We start from the raw sequence: 26,005 nt of genomic DNA on the forward strand, positions 1-26,005 counted from the left end.
AACAACATAGTACACGCATCCTGGGTGAGGGACCCCACACTGGAGCAGGGGACGTGTGAGGAGTCTTCCTGCTGAAGAGGAAGGAGGGGCAGAGACCATCTGTGTTGGACTGATTGCAACCCGCATTTGTGGTCACGCTGCACTGCTGTGGGGAGGAGGTAGAGAAATCAGGAGGGAAGTTGAGCTCAGGAAGGGAGGGGTAAGGGGAAAGTGTTTGAAGATCTAGTTTTTATTTTCTTGTTACCTACTCTAATTTTGATTTGGAATAAAATGGAATTAATTTTCCTGAAGTCAAGTCAGTTTTGCTTGTGATCTTACTGATCTTACTGCTCTAATCTTGACTCATGAGCCTGTTGTTATATTTTTCTGTCTGTTGTCCAGATGAGGAGAGGAGTGATAGAGTGACTATGATGGGCACCAGGCACCCAGCCAGGGTCAACCTACCACAACAGGCAAAAAGATTTTTAATTTATGTTATTCAAAGTTCATTCAAATCAGTGGAAATAGTTTCACTCACCCATAGTCCACCAGTTTGTGAGTGTGAGCAGATGGCACTGTTTATAAAGGTCACAGTGTACAGCAGAGTACTGTCCTGCTCCTCTAAACATAAGCAAAATGAGTAGGTGTCTATAGCAAAGTAGTGAGGATTTCATTGTGTATGCCAGAGCACTGGAAAGCCAGGCCTGCAATATATTACCTCTTTTGCTGAGCAATAGTGTTAGAATGTATGAGAAAACAGTTACTGGAATAGAAAAAGATCTTCAGGCCAAAAGAAAAGTGTTTCCAAAAGAAATAACCACTGCCTTTAGCAGCTGGAGGAGCCATTCTATCCTGGAGGATGTCTTCCATAATCTACACTTCAATTCTTGCTTTTTTTCCCCTTTTTCTGTGGCAACGTTACTGTTGACGGGTTCCAGTGACTTCTGAGGCTGCAAGTCTCAGTGCTGTCAGTGCCACTGAGGAATCTTGACAAAGTTTTCCCTCTCCCCTTCCCTTTCTTCTACAGAGGTTATTATACATTCCTAACCTGAAAACATGGGATAGCCATGGTTTTTTGGAGAGCTTGTGAAATCTGTGTCTTCCAGGTTTTTAAGAAATGGCCAAAGTAATGGCTGACTTGATCTGGTCTTGGTGACAGTACTGCTTCTAGCAGGAGGCTGGGCTTGGCAACCTTCAGAGACATCTTTCACCCTAAATTTCTTTGATTCCATTTTACCATCCTCTGTATGAGAACTCTAGTCATTCATTAAGATAACCGTTAATGCAGTGTCAGAATGTCCTTGTCTCATTGTTAGACTGGAGGTGCTGATTTGGTAGATTAGTTGTCCTTTCAAGTAATTGAATGGTCTGAAATTTTTGACACTCCATGTATGGGTTGGTTCTGATTTATACCAGCTGGGGATATGACATTCTAAATGCATTATGATTTTACTTTGTCTATTGTATGCACTTCTGTTTTGTTAACAACTTGTATTAATATTTTAGGAAACATGAAATCAAAATGATTGACTGATTTTTTTGTTTTAATTTTTTTTGTATTTATTTCTAAAAAGAAGCAGCTAGAGCATACTGTTGCTTCAAGCAAATTCTGCTTCTGGTCCTGGAACTGAGGCATACAATAGAACAGACAGCTTTCATTTCAGACTGTCATAGCTGCCTCTGGTCCAATAAATTTAAAAGCAAGTGGTTTCTATGTAGGTCCTTTTGTATCACAGCATTATCTTTACATACAATTTACTTAAAAAAAAAAAAAAAAAGAGGGACTATTCTTCCCATTTGTGAGACCTCAAAGCAACCTTGTTTTGACTGGGCATTCACTTATAGGATAAATGCATGTCATTGGAAATATAGAGATATAGTTACTGTGCTTCCATCTCTTTCACTTGTTCTGCTCTGTAAGTGGATACAGCCATGCAGCCACAGTAATGGTCAGAAGACGTTATATGCTGCACACAGTTCAGTTAAAATATGGGACAGTCCAGTTAAAATACAGGAACAGGGTCCCTCTGCATAGAGTGCAGGAGGAAATACATACTGACATGAGGAGAGAAATCTCTGTTATATCTGAACAACAGCAAGTAAACAGAAGGTCAGAATTCTAAGGGACCTGAGTTGTGTTCTTCACGTGTCACGGCGTTACTGAAGTACTGCTAGGCTGTAATGAAAGTGTTGGCCATGTGTCAAACAGCAGGCTTTGGAGGACAGGGCCTATACATTTGCATATACATGTGAAATAGCAAATGATGCTGAAACAAAAATTGCTAAAAGTCTATGCTTTAGACTACTGTGAAGCCTTACTGGAGACTGTACAATAATCTTCAGTAACCCCTACAATCATTTGCCTGTTTATTCATTGTTTGCTCACTGTTTAGTTGAGAGCACATCAACATGACCTTAACACAGGCAGGCATTGCCTTGCTCCGTTGAGCATAAGCCAGCTCTCATCTGAAAAACCGGAGGCCTCATTAGCCCTGTGCTGGTCTTGAGCTTAACATCCCACTTCTCAGTAGTGCTTATTCTCTCAGGTTCAGCACTTATGTGGTGGGGTGGGTTTTGTTCAGCTTGGAACACATGAAGAGCTGGATAATGTATAGGCATGACTCAGATGTTTTGGTTTTAGTGTTCTGTAAAAAAAATCCAGCAACATCCAGGTGCTTTTGTAGAAGCAGTAGTTCAAAGTAGTCCAAAAGAGTGCTTTGCCATAAGCTCAGGTGTCTATTTCTTTTCTGCATGGGTAACAGTCCAAATATTTCCTTTTATGATTGCATAGCTGATCCCACTGCACACTGTTCACATGTATCTGATCACCACATTGTCAGTAAAAGTTGAAGCACAACGCTGTGATTTGCCAAAAATTAGAAAGGATCTTTAGTAAGATAGTTTTTCCTTGGCAGTGAAAATAATTGCACATGATGTCAAAACAAATACAGATGCTCCTTTTGAGAAAAGGTCTTTTGGGGACACTGTATAGCAGTGCTATGATTTTTTAACAGTTCTAAATCTTCATGTATTAATCCTTATAGTTCCTCTGATTCTCAGTCAATATAACCACAATTTTGTTTAATTGACAAGTATGTTCTGTAGGCCTATTATTTTTCCTTTTCACCCGTTTACAGCATCACACTTTTCTGTATAAATACTTAACCATGATACTGTTAAGACTTTTTTTTTTTTTTTCAATGGGGCAGGAATCATTATGTTATCCTTGTGCTTTCTCTTACTGTAAAGAATTCTGTTTCCTTACGTTTGGTAAGATAAGTACAATGGTGACCTTTTCAAGGACAGAATAAGTAAAGCCTTGTGAGGTTCCAATGCCCACCAGCATCAAGGACATTTGAAGTGCAAAGCCTTTGCCTGTGAAAATAGCTCTGGAAAAAGCTGAAGCATACTCAGATGTTTCCATTTGTGAAGTTCTCCCTACACAATTTCTGGGCCTGAATGTCTCTATGAAATGAATTATGGTCAACTGTTGGTAGTCTGAGTAGCTTATGATACAGCTCTGAATCTTCTCTGTTTCCATCCAAAGTTCTTAAATTGTATAGGTCCATGTTAGTGTGACTGATCACCACTCAAAGACCTTTTTCTTTATGGATATAATTAAGGTGACATTAGCATTATCAGGTTTCTCACTAGAGGCCACGAGAAATTATTTAGGACTCTTATGGCCCAGCATCTGTAGGCTCCTCCCTCTGTGAACTTCATGGAGTGAGCAGATTGGAGAAGGCAACTGCTGGATTGCTTACATAGAAAGGGCTAGGTAGCTCCCTGTCTGTATCGCAGGGCAACTACTGATACAACATGGTTGTGGTGCTCTCAGTTGATACAAAGGCTATTAGCACTTCACAAGACACAAACTCTGGTGGGAAACAGTCTTTAGAACTGTACATGGCTCTGGCCTTTACATTTGAACAGATACATTAAAGTAGAAATAGCTGCTGAGAGGGGAGATACTAAGAAGGAAAATCTTGCAAAAAAACCTGAAAAAAGGTATGTTGCCGGTTGTAGATAAATGGAAAATAAATTCCAGGCTGGAAAATATTTATTTAAGTGGGAAGTGAGCACAATCAGCAATCAATACAAGATAATCATTCACAGAGTCACAGAATCTTAAGGCTTGGAAGGGACCTCAAAAGATCATGTAGTCCAACCCCGCTGCCAGGGCAAGCCACCTAGAGCAGGTCACACAGGAACTCATCCAGGTAGGTGCTGAATGTCCACAGAGAACCCATCTGGACTGTCCACAATGCACGTGTGCAGCCTGTTCCAGTGCTCCATCACCCTCACAGGGAAGAAATTCTTCCTTATGTTTCTTCAGAACCTCTTATGTTCCAGCTTATACCCATTGCCCCTTGTCCTGTCATGGGACATTATTGAGAACAGCCTGGCTCCATCCTCCTGACACCCACTCTTTACGTATTTGTAAACATTAATGAGGTCACCCCTCAGTCTCCTCTTCAAGCTGAAGAGCCCTAGCTCCGTCAGCTGTTCGTCATAAGGGAGATGCTCCACTCCATCATCTTTGTGGCCCTGCTCTGAACGCTCTCCAGCAACTCCCTCTCCTTGAACTGAGGGGCCCAGAACTGGACACAATATTCCAGATGTGGTCTCACGAGTAGAGGGCATTTATGGTAGAAGTTAAAAGATTTGGTGCTGGCAGAGAACAGGGCTTCTGTCCATCCAATAGCCTTGGCTATTGGACCAGTGCACACAAAAGCCTGTCTGATTTTAGAATGAAGCTCCTCCAGTTTTTGAAAGGGATTAAAAAATGTGGTACCTGTCGTTATCTGAGGACTAGACTCAGCCGTCTGAGAAATCCTTTCTATGGTCATGTTCCTTTTCCTCTACCTTCTCTGACAGATGAACTTAGGAGTGTAGGTAATAGCTTTGTCACTGAGGATCTCTCAAAAGGGAGAAAAAACTGTTTACTTTAGATGCACTGACTTTAATGTAAGCACCTTAATGAATGAATGTGCAGTGAAAACCTGTTCCCAAATAAATACATTTTAAGACATTTTCAGGTGTGTTGCTACTTCTTATAGAGTTGTGGAAGAACTGCCAGCAACTCTTCTATGAATGAGGTACAACAGAGCTAACAGGTGTACGGTGAAATTAAGTTTGCCTCAGTCTTTCCTGCATGAAAGAACATTTAGGGAAGAATTTCCAAAACTTTACAGTTATGAGACCAAATGGGAAGCAGGTCTAATCTTTGTTTATTTTCCTTGGCAATTTTAATTCATGAAAATGCCCTCTGTGCTCCCAAATCCAAGTCTTCCTCTGCTGATTTGACTTCTCTACAGTCTTTAAACAAAACAATATTACAATTGTCTTAGACTGAGGGGAAGGTGCTGTGCTAGCTAAAAGGTTGACACCACACCTTCTCTTCAGAATGCTGCACATTGTTGGTGTCTGTTCAGATAACCTCTAGCTACAGTTGAGTAATGCCAGAAGTGGGGAAAACCCTAGAGAAATAGGAAAATCCCTAACTGTTTGTGCATTGTGTAAGTGTATTTTGCTTAGGCTTTTTGCCAAAGCAGGTATGAATCAAAGATGCTGTCTGTATAGGAGTAAAATGTGCTATCATGTTCAGGATCTTATTTTTGCATAAAAACGCCCACGTGTTTGTGAAAGGGGAAGAAATTTTCCATTCTGGTTTTAGTGTGTTATGTTTTCCTATTGCATTCATCGCTGAAAATTCCTGAAAACAAAAGATATAGAAAGTGGTAGAGGAACTTGGTTAATTTATTTGAGTTCTTCTGTGACACAAATGGTCTCTTGTGAGTATCTTGCAAAATTATTATAAAAGAAGATACCCAAGCCCCCATGTTATTTTACAATAAAAAGAAATACTTATTAAAAAAAAGGAATTGAACTGTTTGTGCAAATGTTTGATTATTATGTAAACCTTCCCAAAAACTCCTCACCCAGGATAAAACCAAATGCCCGAGAACAACTGAACATCCGTCTACCAGAACAAAAATCACTGATGGACATCTGTTTTTTCCCATGGAGAAGATGAGAAAATGAATGCAAGTGGAAAGTGCACAGAGGGTAGCATTCATCTGAGCAATAGTGAAACACAATAATTAATTGGGATAGACTAGAAGTTATGGAGGATTTTTGCATTGTCCTACAACCCCACAGAAGTGGATGGGTTTTTCATATTTCTACCTTAAGATCATCTATTTACATATGATTTGCATGTTTTAGATGTCATAAGAGGAGCTCTGAAGAAATGGCCTTCTTTAAGTAAAGTCCAGATCTCTGAGTTTTGTGAGATTTTTGTTGTTGATTTCCATAGGATCTTGATTTTTTTTCTTTTCAAATGTATTTTTGCACCATGGTTGTGACCAGAGAGAACAGTTTGAGGAATTAGTGTAATGATGATGTTCTAAGACATTTCGACTGGCAATTGAGAAGTCTCTCATATCATCTAACCATAATATTAGTAATAGTCTGGCTGTGAAATTGGAGGTAGTTTGTTAAATTATCAACCTCCTGAAAGGTTAATTTCGTAGAATCATAGATCTACTGTTGGAAAAGACCTTTAAGATCTTCGAGTCCAACCACTAACCTAACACTGCCAGGCCCACCAGTAAATCAAACCATAATTTTCTTCCAATAACAGTGGATCCAACAGTTTTGTCACCAAGATCTAGGTCTCTAACTCACTCAAGTTTTTTTTTTTTCCAGTTATTTTGTATATTTGTCTATTCCACTCCCTAAGACCATGGAGAACCTCAAGTAAAGAGACAGAGTTTAAATTGTCCCTTTTCATACTCCTGCAGGGTTTCAAATTTAGGGCTTTGAAACAGCAGTTGAAATTCTCATAGTTTTATCTGAGCTGGTGTGTTCCACATACTGGTTTAGCGTTGCACTGAGTTATTCAAAAAGCTATAGTCTTCTTTCTGTTGATGAATTTGCAGTGGGGGAATCAGCAAACTACCAATGACACTTTTTTGAGGGGGCAGAAATAATAAGTGCCGAATACTTCTATGAAGGCGTTCTAGCAGAAACAAGGTCCGAATTATATTTTTCAGTGCTTCAGGAGGATTTGAGGAATTTATTAAACTTTTGAAATAGACGTACCCCAGTGTTACAACAGTTATATAAAGAACATTGATTTCTCTCATAGAATAGCTTGGGTTGGAAGAGACCTTTAAAGTTTATCTAGTCCAACCCCCCTACCATGGGCAGGGACATACTCAACTAGATCAGGTTGCTCAAAGGTCTGTCCAACCTGACCTGAAATGTTTTCAGGGATGAGGCATCCACGACATCTCTGGACAACCGGTTCCGGTATTTTGCCAGCCTCATTGTAAAAACATGCCTTACTCCTGTCTAATCTATGTCTGCTCTCTTTCTGTGTAAAACCATTACCTCTTGTCCTAACAAGCCCTACTTCTTTGAGTGTCAACATTTTACCGTCTAGAGGCAGCCAAAGTAGTATCTTAAACAATATCAAAAGTTAATTTTTATAGTCTTCAGTCTATAAAGTCCATGAAAGTGTAAGACCATCTATTTCTCTTAATAAAAAGTAGTACCTTTTATGCAGATGCACAAAGTCATAGTGACAAACTGTCAATTTTAAAAGATGACAACTTACCTACAGAAATTATTAAAAATGAAAGTACCAGTGGACAAATGAGTGAGAATTAATATAGGTTAGGTATTGGTCACTAGTTTTCTAAAGACCTTCTTTAAAGACAAGTGTATCTAGCTAGAAGCTTAAAAGCAGAGATGAAGGACATTAAACACACTTCTCAGGAACTCTAGGCAGCTGCCACAGGGTAACTAACATGCTGTCATTTCTCATCTGCAGCAATAAAATGATTCTTCTCTACAGCTGTGTTTATGAGGAAGACAGTTACCTGTGGATGAAAGCCTCATGGAAGACAAAGCCATAGTTATTTTATAACGTGCTAATGCTTACCCAGGCTGCAGTCTTGATGTTCATCTACAAATGGAGAACTTCTGAATGTCCACTGAGAGACTTTTGCTGTCTCTAAATCCTGCAGATTATTGGTTTATTGACAAGATCCTAAAATGTTTTAAAGGGATTGAAAGCTGCTAGTCCGTGAGAGAGCAGAGGAGATAAGGTGGTGCCTGCTCTTTCTGTAGGTGTGACAAAAGTTTCTCTGTGAATGAGACACTGATTTTAAAGAAAAATGGAGGGGAATGTAGATGCCATATACAAAGCAATACTGATATAAGTGCTATCTCAGAAGCTTGAATGCCAGAAAACAGTATTTGCTGGCTAAGAGATAGCCTTTCTTTAGAAAGTCATGCATAATAGTAAAAATAAGGTTTGTTGGTTTTATACTCTATAGAATTTTAGTATGTAGTTAAGTATTTATTTATTGGGAAAAGGGATGTAGTCTGTCTGAAAGTCAGCTGGAAACTTGTTAAAATCTCAGCCTCTGGTTCATTTTGCCTCTTATAAAAACACTTTCCTGCTTGAACACGGTAAGTACTGTGACTGAGTAATTTCATTTTCAGGATTCTGAGCCAAAGAGTCTTGAGAAAATAAAAAGGCAAGTTTTATTTCTAAACTTCATTTGTAATTACTGTAATACTTCCTTATATTGTCCTAGTGTGATCTTCTAAAAATACAAAATATTCAACAGTTTTCTAGATATCTTCTGCTAAAAAAATCACTTGGTTTCTTTGCCCTGGTATGAACAAGTCAATTTTAAAGTTTGACAAAACAATAAATAAGCTATTGGTCAGTGTGAATGGCAAGACCTGATAAAATGATGAAGTTTGACAGAACTGTTACACTTGTAATAACAATTATACCTCAATAGAAATACATGAAAATAAGGATGAAGCTGATCTTCTGTCCCCATAGGTATCAGACTGTCATATGCCACAGTGATATGCATTTTCATTGTATTTGGAAACTTGTATCTTGAAAATGATTTCTGTTGTGGATTGTGAATATGTTTACTTTTTTAAGGTATATTTACATTTGTGTACAATGATTAAGCAATTTTTATTTCTATTGTTACCTCAGCTTTTATAACATTTTTGTTTCTGTTTTCAGGGGATTCATTGTAAAAGCAAACCTTCCAGTGAGTATACATCATTCACATTTTTACTACATTTGGTTTTTAAAAATAAGATGTTTCATTGCAGATAATAAATCCACTTTCCTAGTTACATAAGATCACTGTCATGATGGTGTATTTACCATCAGTTTCCATGTATGAAACGTTGGAAATTGGTAGACTCTGAGAAATAATAGGCTAAAAGTGACTATGTATTATTGCTTTCTTTATCATAGGTGATCATTGGGAGAATTTGCTTAGTCGTTTCACATGGTTTTGTTGCTTCTCTTTATTATTATTGCCTACAGTAATAATACGGACTGTTGAATTACCTGAGCTCTGAAGCCCCCGTCTTTTATTCCTCCAGTACATACAGTCACTTGACAGGGAAGTATGAGGCACCTGCCTTGCAGACAGTCCCCTCTGAGAGGGCAGTTGTGGCTGGAGGCCCAACTCTGAGCACTGCTTGCCTTCATGGTACCTTTCCTGGAGCCATGTGGCAGAGAGTCCACAGATGGGGAGAAGCTGCAGTGCTGAGCATCAAGTGTATAAGATGCTGAAGGCATAGCATGGGATGTGAGCTGAATGTCAGCTGACAGGAGTTACTCCGAAAGCCTGAAATTTATGGGATAGGTGTTGAGGTGGAGAGAAAGAACGTGGTTGTGGAAGGGATGCAGTTAAAAGTCCCACCAGAATAAATCCTGGGTCTTCTGTTGACAAACAGATTGAACCACTGGTGGCTGGTTCAAGGCAGCTGAGCTGCTAGATCTACAAACTACATGGAAGGTAGAAGCATGCTGACCTTTGCTCTGCCTAGCTGAAGCATGCTGTCGTGCCCTCAGGCAGCACAGGCTGAAGAAACTGAACCCTTCAACCCTGGTCTCAAAGGGAGAGACACCTGCAATACTGTTGTTTATGAGTAAAAAACTGTGTTACAGAAATGTAGATCTAGATAGTGGAGACTCACGTCCATGAAGTGGCGATTCATTTCACCCGTCTTAGGACAGACAAGGTAATATATGAGCTGAGAGAGCGGCAAGAGGGATTTTGCCTCTCTGTTGACTGCCAAAAGTGCTTAGATGATGCACATAAGCTTAAACTAGGTGTTTGCTTCTTACCTAGATGTAGAATACAGGCACTGAAGAGTTCTTAGACTAAATATACTTTTCTTTCAAGATGATATATGTGAAGCAGAACTAGTTTTAAGTTTTCAGTGCTGCCTGAAAAGGACTTATCAGCTGTCTTTACACAAGTAACACGTAGGATGACTTGGATGTGTAGAGGTGATCAAAAACCATTTTGTAGTCTTCATCCTAATTCACTTTTGCAGCAGTGGATGTACACTGATTTCTATACTTCTTTTTCTGTAGTAATTATTTGTAATTTTTATTATTTGAGGTAAAATGACCTTAAAAGACCTTAACTGTGTAATAGGTCACCTTTGCAATGGTCATTGCTTTTAGCTGCAACAGAAAAGATGACTATTTCCTAGAATTTGCAGCTATCAGCTTGGTGATATTTGGCAATGTAGCTTTGACTCTGCCTTCTCCCTCCTGCTCTTCTAGGCTATTAGTAGTACGTAAGAGCTGCTGTAGTATTTGAAATTCACTGTAATATATCCAGACATTGATATCAGTACGTTGATGATTCTTTTAAAAGTGCTTCATTCTCAAAAAATATATTTGGCACAAGATATCACCATGTTATCTAATATCCTTGAAATTTTGAAATACTTTCTGAGCTTACAAATGTGAAACCCTTCTAATTTATTGAGCACTGAAATTTGTTGTAAAGGAGAAGCTGTCAGTCTGAAATTTAATCAATGCCATGGTTGCCGTAAGTCCTTTTAAGAAGCGCATTTTGGTATTTATTAACTGAAGTGCACCATATGGGTTTCTTAGGAGAGCACATCTAGTTTGTTTATGAATTTTGTTGAATCACCCTAATGCACAGATGCAGGAGATACTGTGGTAAATCATATGCAAATAGGTTTGAAATGCAGCTGTAATATATACTCATGGAATGATGCTCCAGTGAAGCAATTTTAGTGTGCTTTACATATACTCACAGATTTAGCACTGTTAGTATCCCAAGTAGTTCAGATTCATAAAATTCTTGTAGGGAAGAAATACCACACAAACCTCCCTAGGATTTTCTATTGAATGTTGCCATGGACCTGTTAATAATGGGATTTCTCTTCATTTTTTTTGGTATTCTCCAGTTTCATCTTCTTGCCTCAGGCTTCAAAGTATCTATCTAGTCATTTCTATTGCGTATTCATTGCTGAGCTTTGGCTTCTATTATCTAAGTGTACATAAGGTGTGTTTTGCTGTCATGACAATTCTGAGTCGTTTGCTGCATCATCAGATAAAAAAAAATAATCTGTTGTGGTTGAGCTGATGGCAAAAGTACAAGGAAAATGTCTACATGTTGAATAGTAAGCCTTGTCTTCCTTATGCCAGGGCTTGTATGTGTATACAATTAAGGAATCTTTTATTACAGCAACAATCCCTCTCTAATTACAGTTATAATTCATAAATATAAAATTTAGGCAAGATTTACTCAGCAGATGCTTTGTGTAGCAAGGTGTATCTTTGTGGCATCTGGGGTGTAGATCAAACTACTCATGAGAAAAGGAAAGATGTGTGTGTTCCAGAGGAAACTATCTAAGGGAGGAATTAAAAGATGATAAGATAAGAATTTACTGAAGAATTAGTCAGAAATGAGTCTCATGCTGTGACAATTTACAGAGTGAAAATTATTTTTTTTGTCAGCTCTTCCTTGTATCATATATTTAATGTGAGTCAAAACTGATATCCCCTTGCATGACATGATCCAGTTAAATTAATACTAATGAGATTCGCAGCATCTCTTTCAATTCTCAAAATACACTGTAAAATTAATGGAAAAAGTATTGAAGAGTCAACAGTAAGCGTATTACCTACTTGTTCTCAATTTGAAGGTAAGAGGAGGACAATGTTCCTGCTTACAGACTTACAGTAGTCACTAAAACTGTTTGTATGTGCATCTGTCAGTGATGTACCCAGGAGATAGTTCCAAGCCTCTAACATCTGATAATACCATACCTCAGGACGTAATAACTAAGGACCAAATTCAATTAAATCATGACAGTCTCTCCAAAATATTAGTGGGGTCAAATAACATGGTCAAATTTACTGAAGCAGAGTACTGTATAAAGAACTGACAGCTTTGACAATGTGTATATCACATTGCTCTTCTCTTAGATAATTTCTACACAGATATTTGGAATGGGCAAGAGTATATGCCTGGATCAAGAAGTTCAAACCTACAGTCAAGGCATGAGGCTGAAACAGTTGCTTCTGAATACCATTTGGTATCCACGATTTCATGTAGTAAGACACAGTCAAGAAAAAATATTTTTGAGCAAAGAGACAGTTAAAACTAATCATCCCTTATCACATTATTACTAATTATTAGTAATAATTAGTAATTAAAATTATTAGAAATAACTTTCTGGTTGTTCTGCAATACAATAACCTCCCAAGTAGCTGTGGGTGGATTTATTTGGTAGTGTTCAGTAACTCTTCATCCTGAGATACCGTCCAGATTATTACACCACCCATTCTTGGAACGTGGAATATAGTGTTCACATCTGGCTGCTGTGCACCATACTTCTAATGGCTGCTTCATCTCTGTGGAAACACATTTACAGATTCTTCAAAAGTCAGTGTACTACACTGCTCTTAAAGCTCAATTTGTATATTTGGAATGATCTATATGTTTTCTTTGGTTTGCACAAGTTGTCTTCTCTTATTGCCAGTATTACCTTGGATAATTGAGAGTTGATTCTGCTGTCAGTTGCAGTAAAATGTTCTTATTTTTCCATTCTTTTCTACTTGGTTCATATCAACATGTCCCATTGCCTTCAAAAGATACACAAAATCAGGATAATGGAGTGGAGATTCAGGTGGGAAGCATTTGGCTTTTGTGACTTTTGATATGTATCATACAGGACTTCTTTCTCCTGATACCAAATGTGATGACATCTTAAGGCCGGACAGATTCATGGCAAGGTACTGCACTGTCAGGCTGTCTTTACATCCTGCATGTGTCAGTATTTGATTCTTGACAATGGTCTTCAGCTACGGCTGGACACTGTGAAGTGAGAGTCTTACAATATAGATAGAGGTCTTTTACAGGTTAATACTCTTTCAGTTTTTAATTTCAGAGCACTTTCCTTCATTGGAGAGGTTGAAAGAGGAAGTAAGCATAAGCTTTGTGTTTCTCCTCCACATCCAACCTCTTCTCTGTGAGAACTGTAGATGTATCTTCCATGTGAGTCAATAGGAATCCATGCTTGACAGCAAGTCTTGGCTAAACACCAAAGAGTGCTCCCTTTCTGGATGATTTCAGTTAAGCATGTTATCCTGTATTTTATGGCAAGCACATTATTGTGGCACAGCTGTTTCATACTGTGCTCTTCACCATACTAGTTCAACTCCTAGGAGTATATTAAACAGTATGACTAATAAGAATCAAATGGCTTTTTTTGTTCTTCCAGCATCTCCCCAGAGGGAGAAGAGTGTGCAGTAAAATACTTTGTTTTACTTGGGGATTTTTTAGCTTTCATGCTATGTACCAAAGTGAGAAGGATAAGAAATATTTCAAAGAAATTGCTACGATGTAATTACAGATAAAATGGGATGTCCTGCATCGTATACCACAAAGCCAAGGGACAAAACCCGATTCCCTGGATGTTTGTTCTGATACTTTCTTGAACATTTAATTTTTGGGACTACAAACAATGTATGTGAGGTAGAGAAGGCCAAGGAATGCATTTTGGATTAGATCCACTTTACCAACAGAAATAAATGACATTTCTATGCAGGCAGTCTGAGAAGTAGAAGGAGATGAAATATGGCTAACTGATGAGATTTGAGGCTTTAAGTCTATTTTTTTTCTTGTACATTAGCCTACAGAAGGTGTCTGCAAACTGATGTGCTTTGAAATGACTGATGTGCTTTGAAATGACTTAAGTTTCCATAGGAAGATGAGACATAATAGCTATGTTCTGTGCCTACTGTTCACACCTTGAAGAAGACCTGGGTAATATTTTTGTGCTCTTGCTATTCTGGTCTAAAGCAAAAAGAAACCCTGTAGCTGTAGGGGACTTTCCCATAACTAGGAATGCAATGGTGCCCTCTTGTGTGAAAGTGATATTTTAACAGCACTTGAGACCATCTGCCAATCGTAAAATTAAAATTCTCCCTTGGAGAGTGCTCACAATATGCAAGTAATGGTTTTGAAAAAAAAAAAGTTTTAAATAAAATATTAGTCTAGCCAGGATTTAGCAGATCTCGTGCTTTAAAAACACAGTTGGTCTAGGTGTGCTCTGCTAGCCTTTACTGCTAGAAATGTCGTTACTTCCTCTTGTGGATTAACGCTTCCTTAAACCGTGAAATGTATTACCGAATCCTGTCTGTAATATATTTCTTTCCCTCTGCACTGCTACTGAAGCCTAATAACTGTGTTAGCTATGTGAAAGTCTTTGGTAAAATATTGGCTTTGCTGAAGTCAATGGTGACTTTCCTACTGATTTCAGTAGAGCTGGAGCTTGGCCTTTGGTGCTTTCTCTTCCTCAGATGTCCTGTGCACAATGAGGTTTCTTTGTATTTGCATTTGCAGGTGGTATTTTTAACAGTTTCTGCCACGATGCTCCTGCATCTTTATCTTCTATGGTACTGAAAAGCATGAAGATCTCAACAGTGATGAAATGTGTTCGAGGAAGCCCATGCTCTCTTCATTTAAACGTTAAAGGAACTCTGAGTCTGGATGGTAGGAAGCAGATTTGCTACCGACTAATTTCTGTTTACTTTTTGTTTATAGCTGTTCAGGCAAATTTTGTTCCATATTGCAATCTTTGTGTCCAAGCTGTTTCCATGTAGTTATATCAGAAAGATTTTTGTGTGTGTGTGTGAAAACACCGTGCTACAAAACAGGATAAAGCCATGGCCCTTCTCAAGGGAATGAGAACTGAGGTGAGGAATTCAAGACAACTGTACTTTCACTTCCAGCATAATACTCTACTGGTGCCCCAAGCATACTGCTGCCCTTTTCTTTCTTGTTCTATCATATGTGTATGCACCCACACATTTGCACTGGTAAGACAGACATCAGTGACTGCCCAGCAGAAGGAGAAACAGTTTAGGTGTCTGAAGTTATAGTTCTGTACTCAAATGAAAGCACTCAAACTTTTTGGGGCATAATCTATTTTTACTTTTTATATTTAATACCCTGCCATTGATGTGCTTAGTGTGTTACCGTTTAGGTATTTCCTGGCGTGGTTCTCTCAGAATTAATAGGTTTACTTTTAAAATGTGCATAAAAATTTACATAATTAAAGCTTTAATTTATAACAATCTGTATTAAACCCTTGCTCCTACCCCCCCACGTGTGTGTGTTATATGTAATGCCCCCTTTTTAAAATAGAAATAAAAGATATGTACCTTTCACTTAGAAGAAGAGCTCATGATATGGTATATTTAAAATTATTTTTTGTTTTTCTTAAAGATGCTCAAATTATATTTTGGAAATCTATTCCTAACTCATTTCAGAGAATATCCGTGGGCTGGAAATATGTTACCTTTCACTGAACACACAGCAATCTCAGTGCACAAATGTGAGATTTGCTAGGAAAAAAAGCAAGACGCTTAATGGAAAGCAGGTAACGCTCTCGTTTTTGCTTGTTTTTCATTTAAATGTTTATGAGCCTTTGGAAAAAAACATATTTTGTATCTCTTACTTTCTTCTCTTATTGTCTTTATGGAAAACTGCAATGTAATGTATGCTTTGGCATTGTCAAATGAAACGCTATCACAAAATGTCCTTTTATAACCTATAAATTCAATTCTCCACCATTTTTGTACTTTTTTCACTTACCTTTTTGAAAGAGTAACTGTATCTGCCAGGCCTGATTTTCGTATCGGTCTTACTAGCTTTCTTTTTGTGACCATCAAACTGTGGTGAAGCTTTTGTAACTCCAATTTCTAGAAAGCAGAACACTACAGGGATTTTAAGTGTGTACAAATGATTTATTCAGGACCATCTATGTCAATGGAATTTACTCATCTAGAAGACCAACAAATGCCTAAGCACTTGTGTGCTTCTGTCCTAAACTTACAGTAATAACTGTGAGAGTGGAGTACAGTTTTTTGCTAAACTAAACTCAGAAGTATTTGTTATTAACATTTGCAACAGGATAAAGAAAATAAACTATCCTTTAGCAACTCTATAAAATATGTGAATTTTTGCCTTCCATTACTTGTGGATAACTGTTGTTAATCCCACACAAAATATGTTACTTCATGTGCTTTGTAAATATTACATTGATTACACGTGTGAAATAAAGGCCTTGTCCCAAACTGCAATTGCAGTTCATGGTCTCTATCACTTGGTGATAAACCTCCCACATAGATGATGCAGGGCCAGCAGCAAACGATAGCTTGTAGAATATGGTAAGTTTATAGGCAAGACTCAACAAAGACACTTACTGAAATTTCCTTAGTTTCAGGCAGAGACTAGAACGGTGGGTGACATGTATTTTACACTCCAAACACATTATACCAGATGAGAGTATCCAACATGAAACCCTATATTGAATTTAATAGTAACTGCTAACAGTGAGAGAATGATCTGCTATAACTTAACCTTAGCTTTTGTATCCTAAATTACCTTCACTCACAAACTATTACTGGAATTAATAAATTTGTAGTATTGCCTTAAAATTCTTAAACAGATTTTTTTTTCCTATTATGCAAGGGATATTGCTTATAAAATGCCTAAAAACTGGGACTTTTTGGAAGTATGAAAGATGTGTTTTGCTTTTGCAGTTGAATAAAATTTGAGTGCCTCTATTTCTATGCTTTTAAGGTTATTTGATATCCTGTAGATCTTTGGATTTCTGGAATTGAAAAGATAGCAACATCCTGGATGAGATGTAATGATACTCCCTGAAATCCTTTCAGTGCCTAGTGTCTGCAGCTTTTATGTTCTTAATGCTGCAGTATCTGATAGTGCGTACTGCTCCTTGTAAATAGAAATAAATGCAAATGAAAAATAGTGCTTGCTTAACTCTGATAACCAGTGGTTTTCTTGTATTCTGGAATTCATGCAGAAACTTGATTTTATCAATGTTCCTAACAGGTACAGGTGCAATTCAATTGCATTGAAGTCAATGTAGCACAACGTATCTATGTGACCATGAAAACAGTACCACATTACTGTGAAGTTAAGCTGAGTCAGGAATACTATGTTGAAGGTAGGAAAACATCTTAAACCACATGTTTTTCAATAAACATCTTTTCAAAGAAAAAACCAAACCAAATCCAAAATCCTCAAATGCAAAACCAAATCACATCCTAGGATACACACACATAGATCTAACTGATGGCAGATGTTCTGTGCCAGGACCAGTCTTATTCTAGGTTTTGATGATTTATTTTATGCACATAAATGTCTGACTTGCCATAAAAAAAAGAGAATGGAGTTTATGTCTTCAAGTACATGAAACTGAACCACAGTATGCATTTGTCCTAATTGTTCTCCTTATGATTGGCATGTACTCTTTCTCTGCCTGCAAGTTCAGTCCTGTGTGCTGTCTGTGTGTAAGATGGACTCTGCTTCTCTTTGTAGTTAGGCCACAGATGGTTTCAGGGATTTATGTTCAGATTTTACTTTCATTTGCTAGCTATTTTACTGCCTGTTTTGATGTAACTGGGTAAGATAAGGTAGCATTTTCTAATGCTTTTGAGGTAAAGTGGCTACCACATGCATGTAAAAATACATTTAGCAATGTGGCCCAACCAAGATACAGTGGAGAAAAGTGTGCCAAATAGCGGCACAAAAAATTAAATGAACCCTCTTGTTGGATCCAATGCCAAGGCTGTCTTGCCTTCCTATCTCCAGAGCCATCTCTCAGGACCCAACGTGTGAATCGGACACCTTGTGGCTGTTTCCCATTTTCATCAAAGTAAAGCCTGCTGTGTTTACAGAATCACAGAATCTTAAGGGTTAGAAGAGACCTCAAAAGATCATCTAGTCCAAAACCTCTGCCAGAGGTTTACCACCTAGAGTAGGTCACACAGGAACTTGTCCAGATGGGTTTCAAATGTCTCCAGAGAAGGAGACTCAACAACCCATCTGGGCAGCCTGTTGCAGTGCTCCATCACCTTCACAGTGAATAAGTTTTTCCTTACGTTTCTTTGGAACCTCTTATGTTCCAGCTTATACCCATTGCCCCTTGTCCTATCATTGGACATCACTGAGAATAGCCTGACTCCATCCTCCTGATACCTGCCCTTTACATATTTGTAAATATTAATTAAGTCACCCCTCAGTCTCCTCCAAGCTAAAGAGCCCCAGCTGCCTCAGCCTTTCATCATAAGGGAGATGCTCCACTCCCTTAATCATCTTTGTGGCCCTGTGCTAAACTCTCGTCAGCAGCTCTCTGTCCTTCTTGAACTGAGGGGCCCAGAACTGGACACAATATTCCAGATGTGATCTCACGAGGGCAGAGTAGAGGGGGAGGAGCACCTCTCTCCACCTACTGCCCACATCCCTTCTAATACACCCCAGGATGCCATTGGCCTTCTTGGCCACGAGGGCACATTGCTGCCTCCTGGTCATCCTGTTGTCCACCAAGACCCCCAGGTCCTTTTCCCCTGCACTACTCTCTAACAGTTCATTCCCCACCCTGTATTGGGGCATGGGGTTATTCTTTCCCAGATGCAAGACTTGCCCTTGCCCTTGTTGAACTTCATTACATTTCTCCCAGCCCAACTCTCCAGCCTGTCCAGGTCTCGTTGAATGGCAGCACAGCCTTCTGGTGTGTCAGCCACTCCCCCCAGTTTAGTATCATCAGCAAACTTGCTGACAGTGCCCTCTGTTCCCTCATCATCATTAATTAATATATTGAGCAGTACCAGTCCCAGCACTGACTCCACTAGATCCGGGCCTCCAACTAGACTCTGCCCCATTGATCACAACTCTCTGCCTTCTTCCCTTCAACCAGTTAACAATCCACCTCACCACCTGTTCATCCAGCCCACACTTTCTCAGTTTTGCTGCAAGGATGCTGTGGGAGGTGGTGACAAATGCTTTACTGAAATCAAGATAAACCATATCCACTGCACTACCACCATCTATCCACCCGGTTACATCTTCATAAAAGGCTATCAGGTTGGTCAAATTCAGTACATCCCAGTTGCTCTCCCATATAAAGAGCAACTCCACCACCTCACCTGGCTGGCGTATCTTTCTGAAAAAGGACATAGCAATCCATGACCACATTCCAGTCCTGTGAGCTGTCCCACCATGTCTCTGTAATTGCCACCAGATCATAGCCCCTTACCCATACACAGGCTTCCAACTCCTCCTGTTTATTCCCCATGCTGCATGCATTGGTGTACAGGCATTTCAAGAAGGAAATTGATCGTGTAGGATTCACCCCCGAGACTGGCTTGCCACCCTTAGGCTCAGCTCTAGTGGGCCTGGTTTTATCCCCTTCCCATTTCAAAATTAGGTTAAAGCCCTTTCTGTGAGCCACACTAACTCATTTGCAAGGATCCTTCTTCCCCTTTAAGACAGATGAACTCCACCTGACACCAGACCTGGCATCATGAAAATTTCACTGTGGTCAAAACCCCTACAGTTGTGTTGGTGACACCAGTCTCTGAGCCACCTGTTAATCATTTGTGCTTTCCTTATTTGTTCAGTATTCTTCCCTGCCATAAGAGGGATGGAGGAGAACATTACTTGTGCATCAAGCATTCTCCCCAGTGCCCTGAAGTCTTTTTTAATAGCTTTCAAATTCCTTTCCATAACCTTGTCAGTACCAACCTGATATTACCAGCAGTGGGTAGTAGTCAGTTGGCTGCACCAGACCAGGGAGGTTCCTGGCTACATCTCTAACCCAGGTTCCAGGGAGGCAGCAGACCTCTCTGTGGGATGAATCTGGTTGACATATGGGGCCTTTGATTCCCTTCAGAAGGGAATCTCCTACCAATATAACCCTCCTTTTTAAAAAAATTATTTTTCTTTAATTTTCTTCATAAATCCCAGTTCAGTATTGAAATAGATATGTACTCTATGAAGAAAGAGGAGGGAAAATAAGGTTTTATAAAGCCCAGTTTTAAGACACTTTAAAAGTGTGTGTGAACAAATGGAATTAGGAAATATTTCTCAGGGGAAAAGAACTGTATTGGGAGATGAGAGCAAAGTGCTGCTCTAATACTGAGTGAAGCAAGGAGAGGTGAAAACAGTAGGCAGCACATAATGAGCATATTTAGGTTTCTCAAATCAAGATTTAAGCTTTGGAGATACAAATATTAGATATTAATTCTGGAAGCGTCACTTGGCCACTAATTCTGGTAAGCTCCCCAGGGAATAAACAAAGCAGGGCTGCTGCTTCCTAAGTCTGGAGTAGAGTCAGAATAGCAAAATTACACATTTCTTTATATCAGAGGAATTAGCCTGGTAAACAACAGGAGTTAATGAAATAATCAATTATTATTATCTTTATCATTATCATAATAATTTTCATTTAAATGATTGTTAGGTACTAGGTAAAGAAGTACAGTGTTATATCCTAGATTGCCATCTTAAACTGCTGATGGGGTTTTGCAGTAGAATCCCCACACTGGTGAGATAGATTCTTCAGGCAAATTGTGATACAATCTTGATGTGTGGTAAGGGGACTTTTCTTTTTTGCTGTTTATCTAGAAGTCAACATAAATCTGCCTTTGGAAAAGGGTTATAAGTTTCCTGTTGGGAAGTTACTGGATATTTGGGCAGCATATTTCCACAGTTTTATAAATAAAAGCATCATTGAAGAAAACTGGATTTTATTTTTCAGATTGCAGAAACAGTGATGTGGGAAAATACATTTCAGCTTGTTCAGGTGAGCTGATCCTCTATACAACTTAAAGCTGTGAGATATTTCTGCCAGCCCATACAATGATATGTCTTCATGGCTCAATAACAAGGGAAAAAATGATGAATCACAACTACCACTACTTATAATTACTATGTAGTTGATAGACAGTGTCCTGGAAAATGTGGTTTTTTTATGTTGACTTGGAAGTGATAGATGGCAAATAAAGATGTTGACAACCTATTTAATATTTAAACATTTGGAAGTAGATTTGTGTCCTTTTCTTGCACTTTGGGTTGCTGGTTTTATATTTTGTGTATAGACAGACCTCATAAATAGATTGAAATTAATTTGCCAAACCCAGATTTTGGCATCCCCTTGAATATAAAAAACCTCCAAACATCCCTACACTAGTTGTACTTGTCTAATAGAGTTGCATGTATTCTTTATGCAATGAAATTGGAATCTTGGGATGATCATCTTCTGTAGCAGTATCAGTGTGTATATTTCAAGTATTTGTGTGTGAACTACAAAAACTACATTTCAAGTGCTGAAGCTGAGCTAAAATTGGTAGATGTCCTGGCCTCTCAGTATTGCCAGTGCTAATTTAAACATGAATAATATTGAAATTTATTCTTGTGGAAATGATTATATCTCATAAAATAAATATACCTAAGTAAGAATCTATAGTCATTCCATTTCATCTCCATCAAGTTATGAAGCATATTCTGTACCTTTTATAAAGAAATAGCAATATCAGAAGTAACAAAGTAATAAAACAACAGGTGTGATAATTTCATACTTGAATTTTATTTTTCAGCTGGAAAGTTTGATTATGATGTAGACAGGGCAAGGAGAATGATATCAGTGAATGTATCTAACTTTCTTCAAGATCAAGATTATTACGTTCGCCTGTGCCACAAGTGGTTTACCTGTGAAGATGTAGGGGCATTTGCTGTGGTGAGTAAAAGCTACAAACAGTGTGTTGAACTGGTTGAGGGGTGACTTACAAGTGGAAATGCTCACTGAGGTAATAGTTACAAGAAATGCTCTTCCATGTCTTTTTTTAGCTTTATTAAAAGTCATTTGCTGACCTGGACTCATGAGTATCTTTTTCATTTCAGATAAAAGGGAAGGAATCCTTAAAATCAGTTTCTTTGAAATATTCTCAGCTACTCCCTTGTCTTTGCATTGAGGTAATACAGTCTGCAATTTGGTATATGATGCGTTTCTGATTAAAGAAGTTTTATTTGGGATTTGAGCTAAAAGAGGAGGAAAATTCTGCAGAGAAAGGTTCTAGACCGAACCTTTTAACTAAGGCTTGTTTGACCTTATGATTATATAGTAAAGATTTTTTAGGAAATAGTAATTAAAGCATGGAGATAAGAAGAAAATGGCATACAATTTATATTCATTCATGGAAAGAATTGTATAAGATTAATTTGACTGATTTCTTTAATAAGCAATGAAAAGAAAGAAAATTTAATCTGACCGAATCTCAGCATAGCACTTGATTTACCATTGCATGAGAAACTGAAAGAGGAATTGAGGAAGCTGGGGGTGAGAACAAGATTTGTACTGTAGATACTACTTAGCTGGAGGGCTGACTACTACTCCTGTTGAATTGGGCTGTGCTAGTAGGAAGGTGATTTAAGGACCACACTTAGAACAGGTCTTATATAAACATTTTTAGCAACGACATGGGCACAAAAGGTGGGAACATGATATGCTGATAATACAGTTGAGATGTGTAATCAAAATGGAAGAGATTCTGGATAATTGGAAGAGACTAGAGATCACCATGTGTGAAATAACCAAAGGAGGATGAAGTGCAACTTCATGCACTTGCTCTCATAAAAAGAATTCTTGCTGTAAGATGTGAGTCCTCATTTAGAAATAATAGTGTAGGAAAATAGATCTGGGTGTAATAGTTCATGGCAGGATCATTAAACTGACATGTTTACATGATGTAAACTTCATAGAATGGTAGGGTTGGAAGGGAACTTTAGAGATCATCTAGTCCAACCCCACACTTACATGATGTAAATGTGAACAAAGGCCTAGTGGGTTAGATTATTCCAAGCTAACAGGACATATGGGCAAGGTCTTCTTTGAAATACTGTAGGTAAGTCTTATTTCCATAATCAAGAAAGATTAATTCAAATGTGAGATGCACATAAGAAACCTAGAATGGCTGGGGAATAGAGAGGTTGTCTTATAAAGGAGATACAGATAACGTGTTTTTGTTATCCTGGTAAAACACACACAGAGAGAAAGTCTTGTCTTTTATCTAAATATATGTCAGAAGGGTCACTTAAGGAGAAAGAATTTAGAAGATAAAGCCAGAGGAATGAAGAGGTATAAACTTCATTCCATGAATATATTCATGGATAGCTACAGATTTTTTCCAGTAATGTGATGCATGAGGTTTTGGAGTGTCTTTCATAGAAAGGAATAAGAAGTCACCAAAACAATTTAAAAGTATCTTGGTTAGATATGAAGATGCTATCTGACTTAGTTTTTCAGTGAGTTTTGGAGTAGAGTTTACCTCGTGAATTAAGATACCTAAATGTAGTGTCCAGATGTAGACATCTACATTTGAATTATATGTCCAGACTCTTATAGTTCATGGAGATCTAGTTAATGCTACCAGTTACTCAGCTGACCAAGTACAGATGGCTATTTTGGGATGTGCTGGATTGCACTGTGGACTCCATGGGCTGCATTGGCTACATCTTCATATGGCTACTGTAACAGTCTTTTGGGCACTTTGGTCACTCTTAGATGTGGATACCTTGACATGTAAGATAAACCACAATGTCTGTTCTAAGCCTAGGGAATGTTTTTATTCCGCTCTGCAAGGTGTGAGGTCCCTGGAAAGATATTGCTCCACTCAGTATATACATAGAGAATTCCACAGTATGATTCCTGAACAAGCAGATGGGAACTGTAATAGAAACATTGGCACAAATCCAAATAATTAGGATATCAGCTGTGCACCTATACTTTCAGATTGTTAGCCCTCACGTTTTAAGGATACATTCTTTACCATAACAAAGGCAGGAGATGTGATATAATGATTCTTGACTGTCTTTTGACACCCCTAGAATGTACCTTCTTAGAGTAAGAAACTTAATGAGAATCAAACTGAAAGACTTGCTAAATGAAATAATGATAAATATATGACTCAGAAACAGCAGGAATATAGTGCCAGAAGAGATCGCCTTAGTTTATCATCTCCAGTCCCCCTAATGATAAACAATAAAATAGATGCAGAACCTAATTTAAAAAAACATACTTCCAAAGCTTTCCAATAAACATAGGCTATTTATCTTTGGTGGAACGGTTTTCTGTCACATTCTGTCTGAAATGTTAAAAGCTGATGTGTCTGAGAATCTCTAGCTAATGGCCGCTTTTTGAGTTGTAGGGTTGGCTGGCAGTCCCAGATGCAAGGAGGATGCAACTTTGCCCCTTTGAAAACGGCAAGTATTGGTGACTTTCATCAGCTTCAGTAGTATGTCACAATTTGAAATTGATCTAAGGTGAAAATAATACATTGCAAGACTTCAAGGTCATATTGATTTGTTATACTGTGGGTAGACAAAATAACTTACTTTCAGACCAAATTGTTCACCAAGTTTATGCCAATATAAACACTAATTTCTAGTCATTTCCCACATTATCTTAAGTCACACACAAACTGGCTGGAAGGAAGAAAAGTCACTGAGGTCTGCTTCAGAATGCTGATGCAGGAAGAGGACTTCAAGGAGAGATTCAAAGGTGTCAGACACCCAACTTGAAGGAACAGGGAGCTGAAAAAGAAGTCAGTTAACTGCCTATGGGAGTTCCCATGCTTAATAGGAAATTATTCACGCAAGTGTTCCAGCAAAGTCAGTGTCCAGTCTAAGATTACAGTTGAAAAAAGACATTGTCATATTACATAAGTCTTTAGTGAAGGTTTTACTAGGAAGATAAAAAAAATGTAGCCTGAAGAACTGTTTATTGTGTCAAGTCAAACATGAGAACAATAATTTTTCCCTAGATTATGCTAAGAAGCCCAGTAAGGTATTTTAGTATTTAATTTAATAAAAAGCACATAAAACCATGAGAGAGAATAAAAAACCCAACCGATAAAAGTGCATCCAGACTATGTTAAACTGCATAGACATTCATTGCAGTCCTTTCACAGTCTTGCAGGGCCTGATGCAGTTGTATTAAAACGGAAACAATTTCCTCTTTAGTTAGCCCAGCCTTCATTTCTGGTTTATTTGCTTGTGGCAGAATATAGTGTTTGTGACATTACCATTCCTTTGTAATAATGCAGATTGACTAAACAAAAAGGGATTTTTTTCCCTCTGTTTATGCAACAGAGAGCATTTACAGGGATGCTCAACCTCTGTCTGTAGCTATGTCTACATCATGCAGTCAGATCTATCTTCAAGGTCATCAAAGCAAAGCCTCTTGTCCATCTGCAGTATGAAGTCCTAACCTCTATTCTTAGTAGCTGTTTAGCCTCAGGCTGGGTCTCATGGGGTACAGGTTGCTTTCTTCCAAATTTTGTTCCATCTCTATACTTCCTGCGGTATAATGGCTATGTGTATGGTTGTATGCAGGAAATTGGAGTCATGAATCCCACAGTTCCTTCCTTCCTTCCTTCCTTCCTTCCTTCCTTCCTTCCTTCCTTCCTTCCTTCCTTCCTTCCTTCCTTCCTTCCTCCTCTCCTCTCCTCTCCTCTCCTCTCCTCTCCTCTCCTCTCCTCTCCTCTCCTCTCCTCTCCTCTCCTCTCCTCTCCTCTCCTCTCCTCTCCTCTCCTCTCCTCTCCTCTCCTCTCCTCTCCTCTCCTCTCCTCTCCTCATTGGCAGAATTAAACAGACTGGTAGGTTTATATTAGAAAATATAAAAGTGTTTCATTTCAAGGCCTATCTGAGAGAAGCAAATAGGAATTGCTGCTATGCTTCATGAGAGTTGACTTTGGACACCTGATGCTTCCAATCTGATGTAGACTGTGCTTCTCCACTTTGTTACATTTTCTAGTCATGGGTATTTG

At 38.5% G+C, this 26,005-nt stretch overlaps 1 protein-coding gene across 1 annotated transcript in view; it reads left to right on the forward strand.

Annotated features, from left to right (window-relative positions):
* IL17REL (interleukin 17 receptor E like) overlaps positions 1-26,005 on the forward strand; it is a 48,984-nt gene that overhangs the window by 9,998 nt on the left and 12,981 nt on the right. The window contains exons 2-9 of the mRNA XM_061988933.1: positions 9,044-9,071; positions 14,715-14,864; positions 15,644-15,753; positions 17,232-17,346; positions 20,941-20,985; positions 21,779-21,918; positions 22,083-22,154; positions 24,386-24,440. Of these exons, the coding sequence (XP_061844917.1) occupies positions 9,044-9,071; positions 14,715-14,864; positions 15,644-15,753; positions 17,232-17,346; positions 20,941-20,985; positions 21,779-21,918; positions 22,083-22,154; positions 24,386-24,440 (715 nt within the window). The remainder of the gene's footprint in view (positions 1-9,043; positions 9,072-14,714; positions 14,865-15,643; positions 15,754-17,231; positions 17,347-20,940; positions 20,986-21,778; positions 21,919-22,082; positions 22,155-24,385; positions 24,441-26,005) is intronic.

This window comes from Colius striatus, chromosome 1 (genome assembly GCF_028858725.1).
Source record: "Colius striatus isolate bColStr4 chromosome 1, bColStr4.1.hap1, whole genome shotgun sequence".
NCBI lineage: Eukaryota > Metazoa > Chordata > Aves > Coliiformes > Coliidae > Colius > Colius striatus.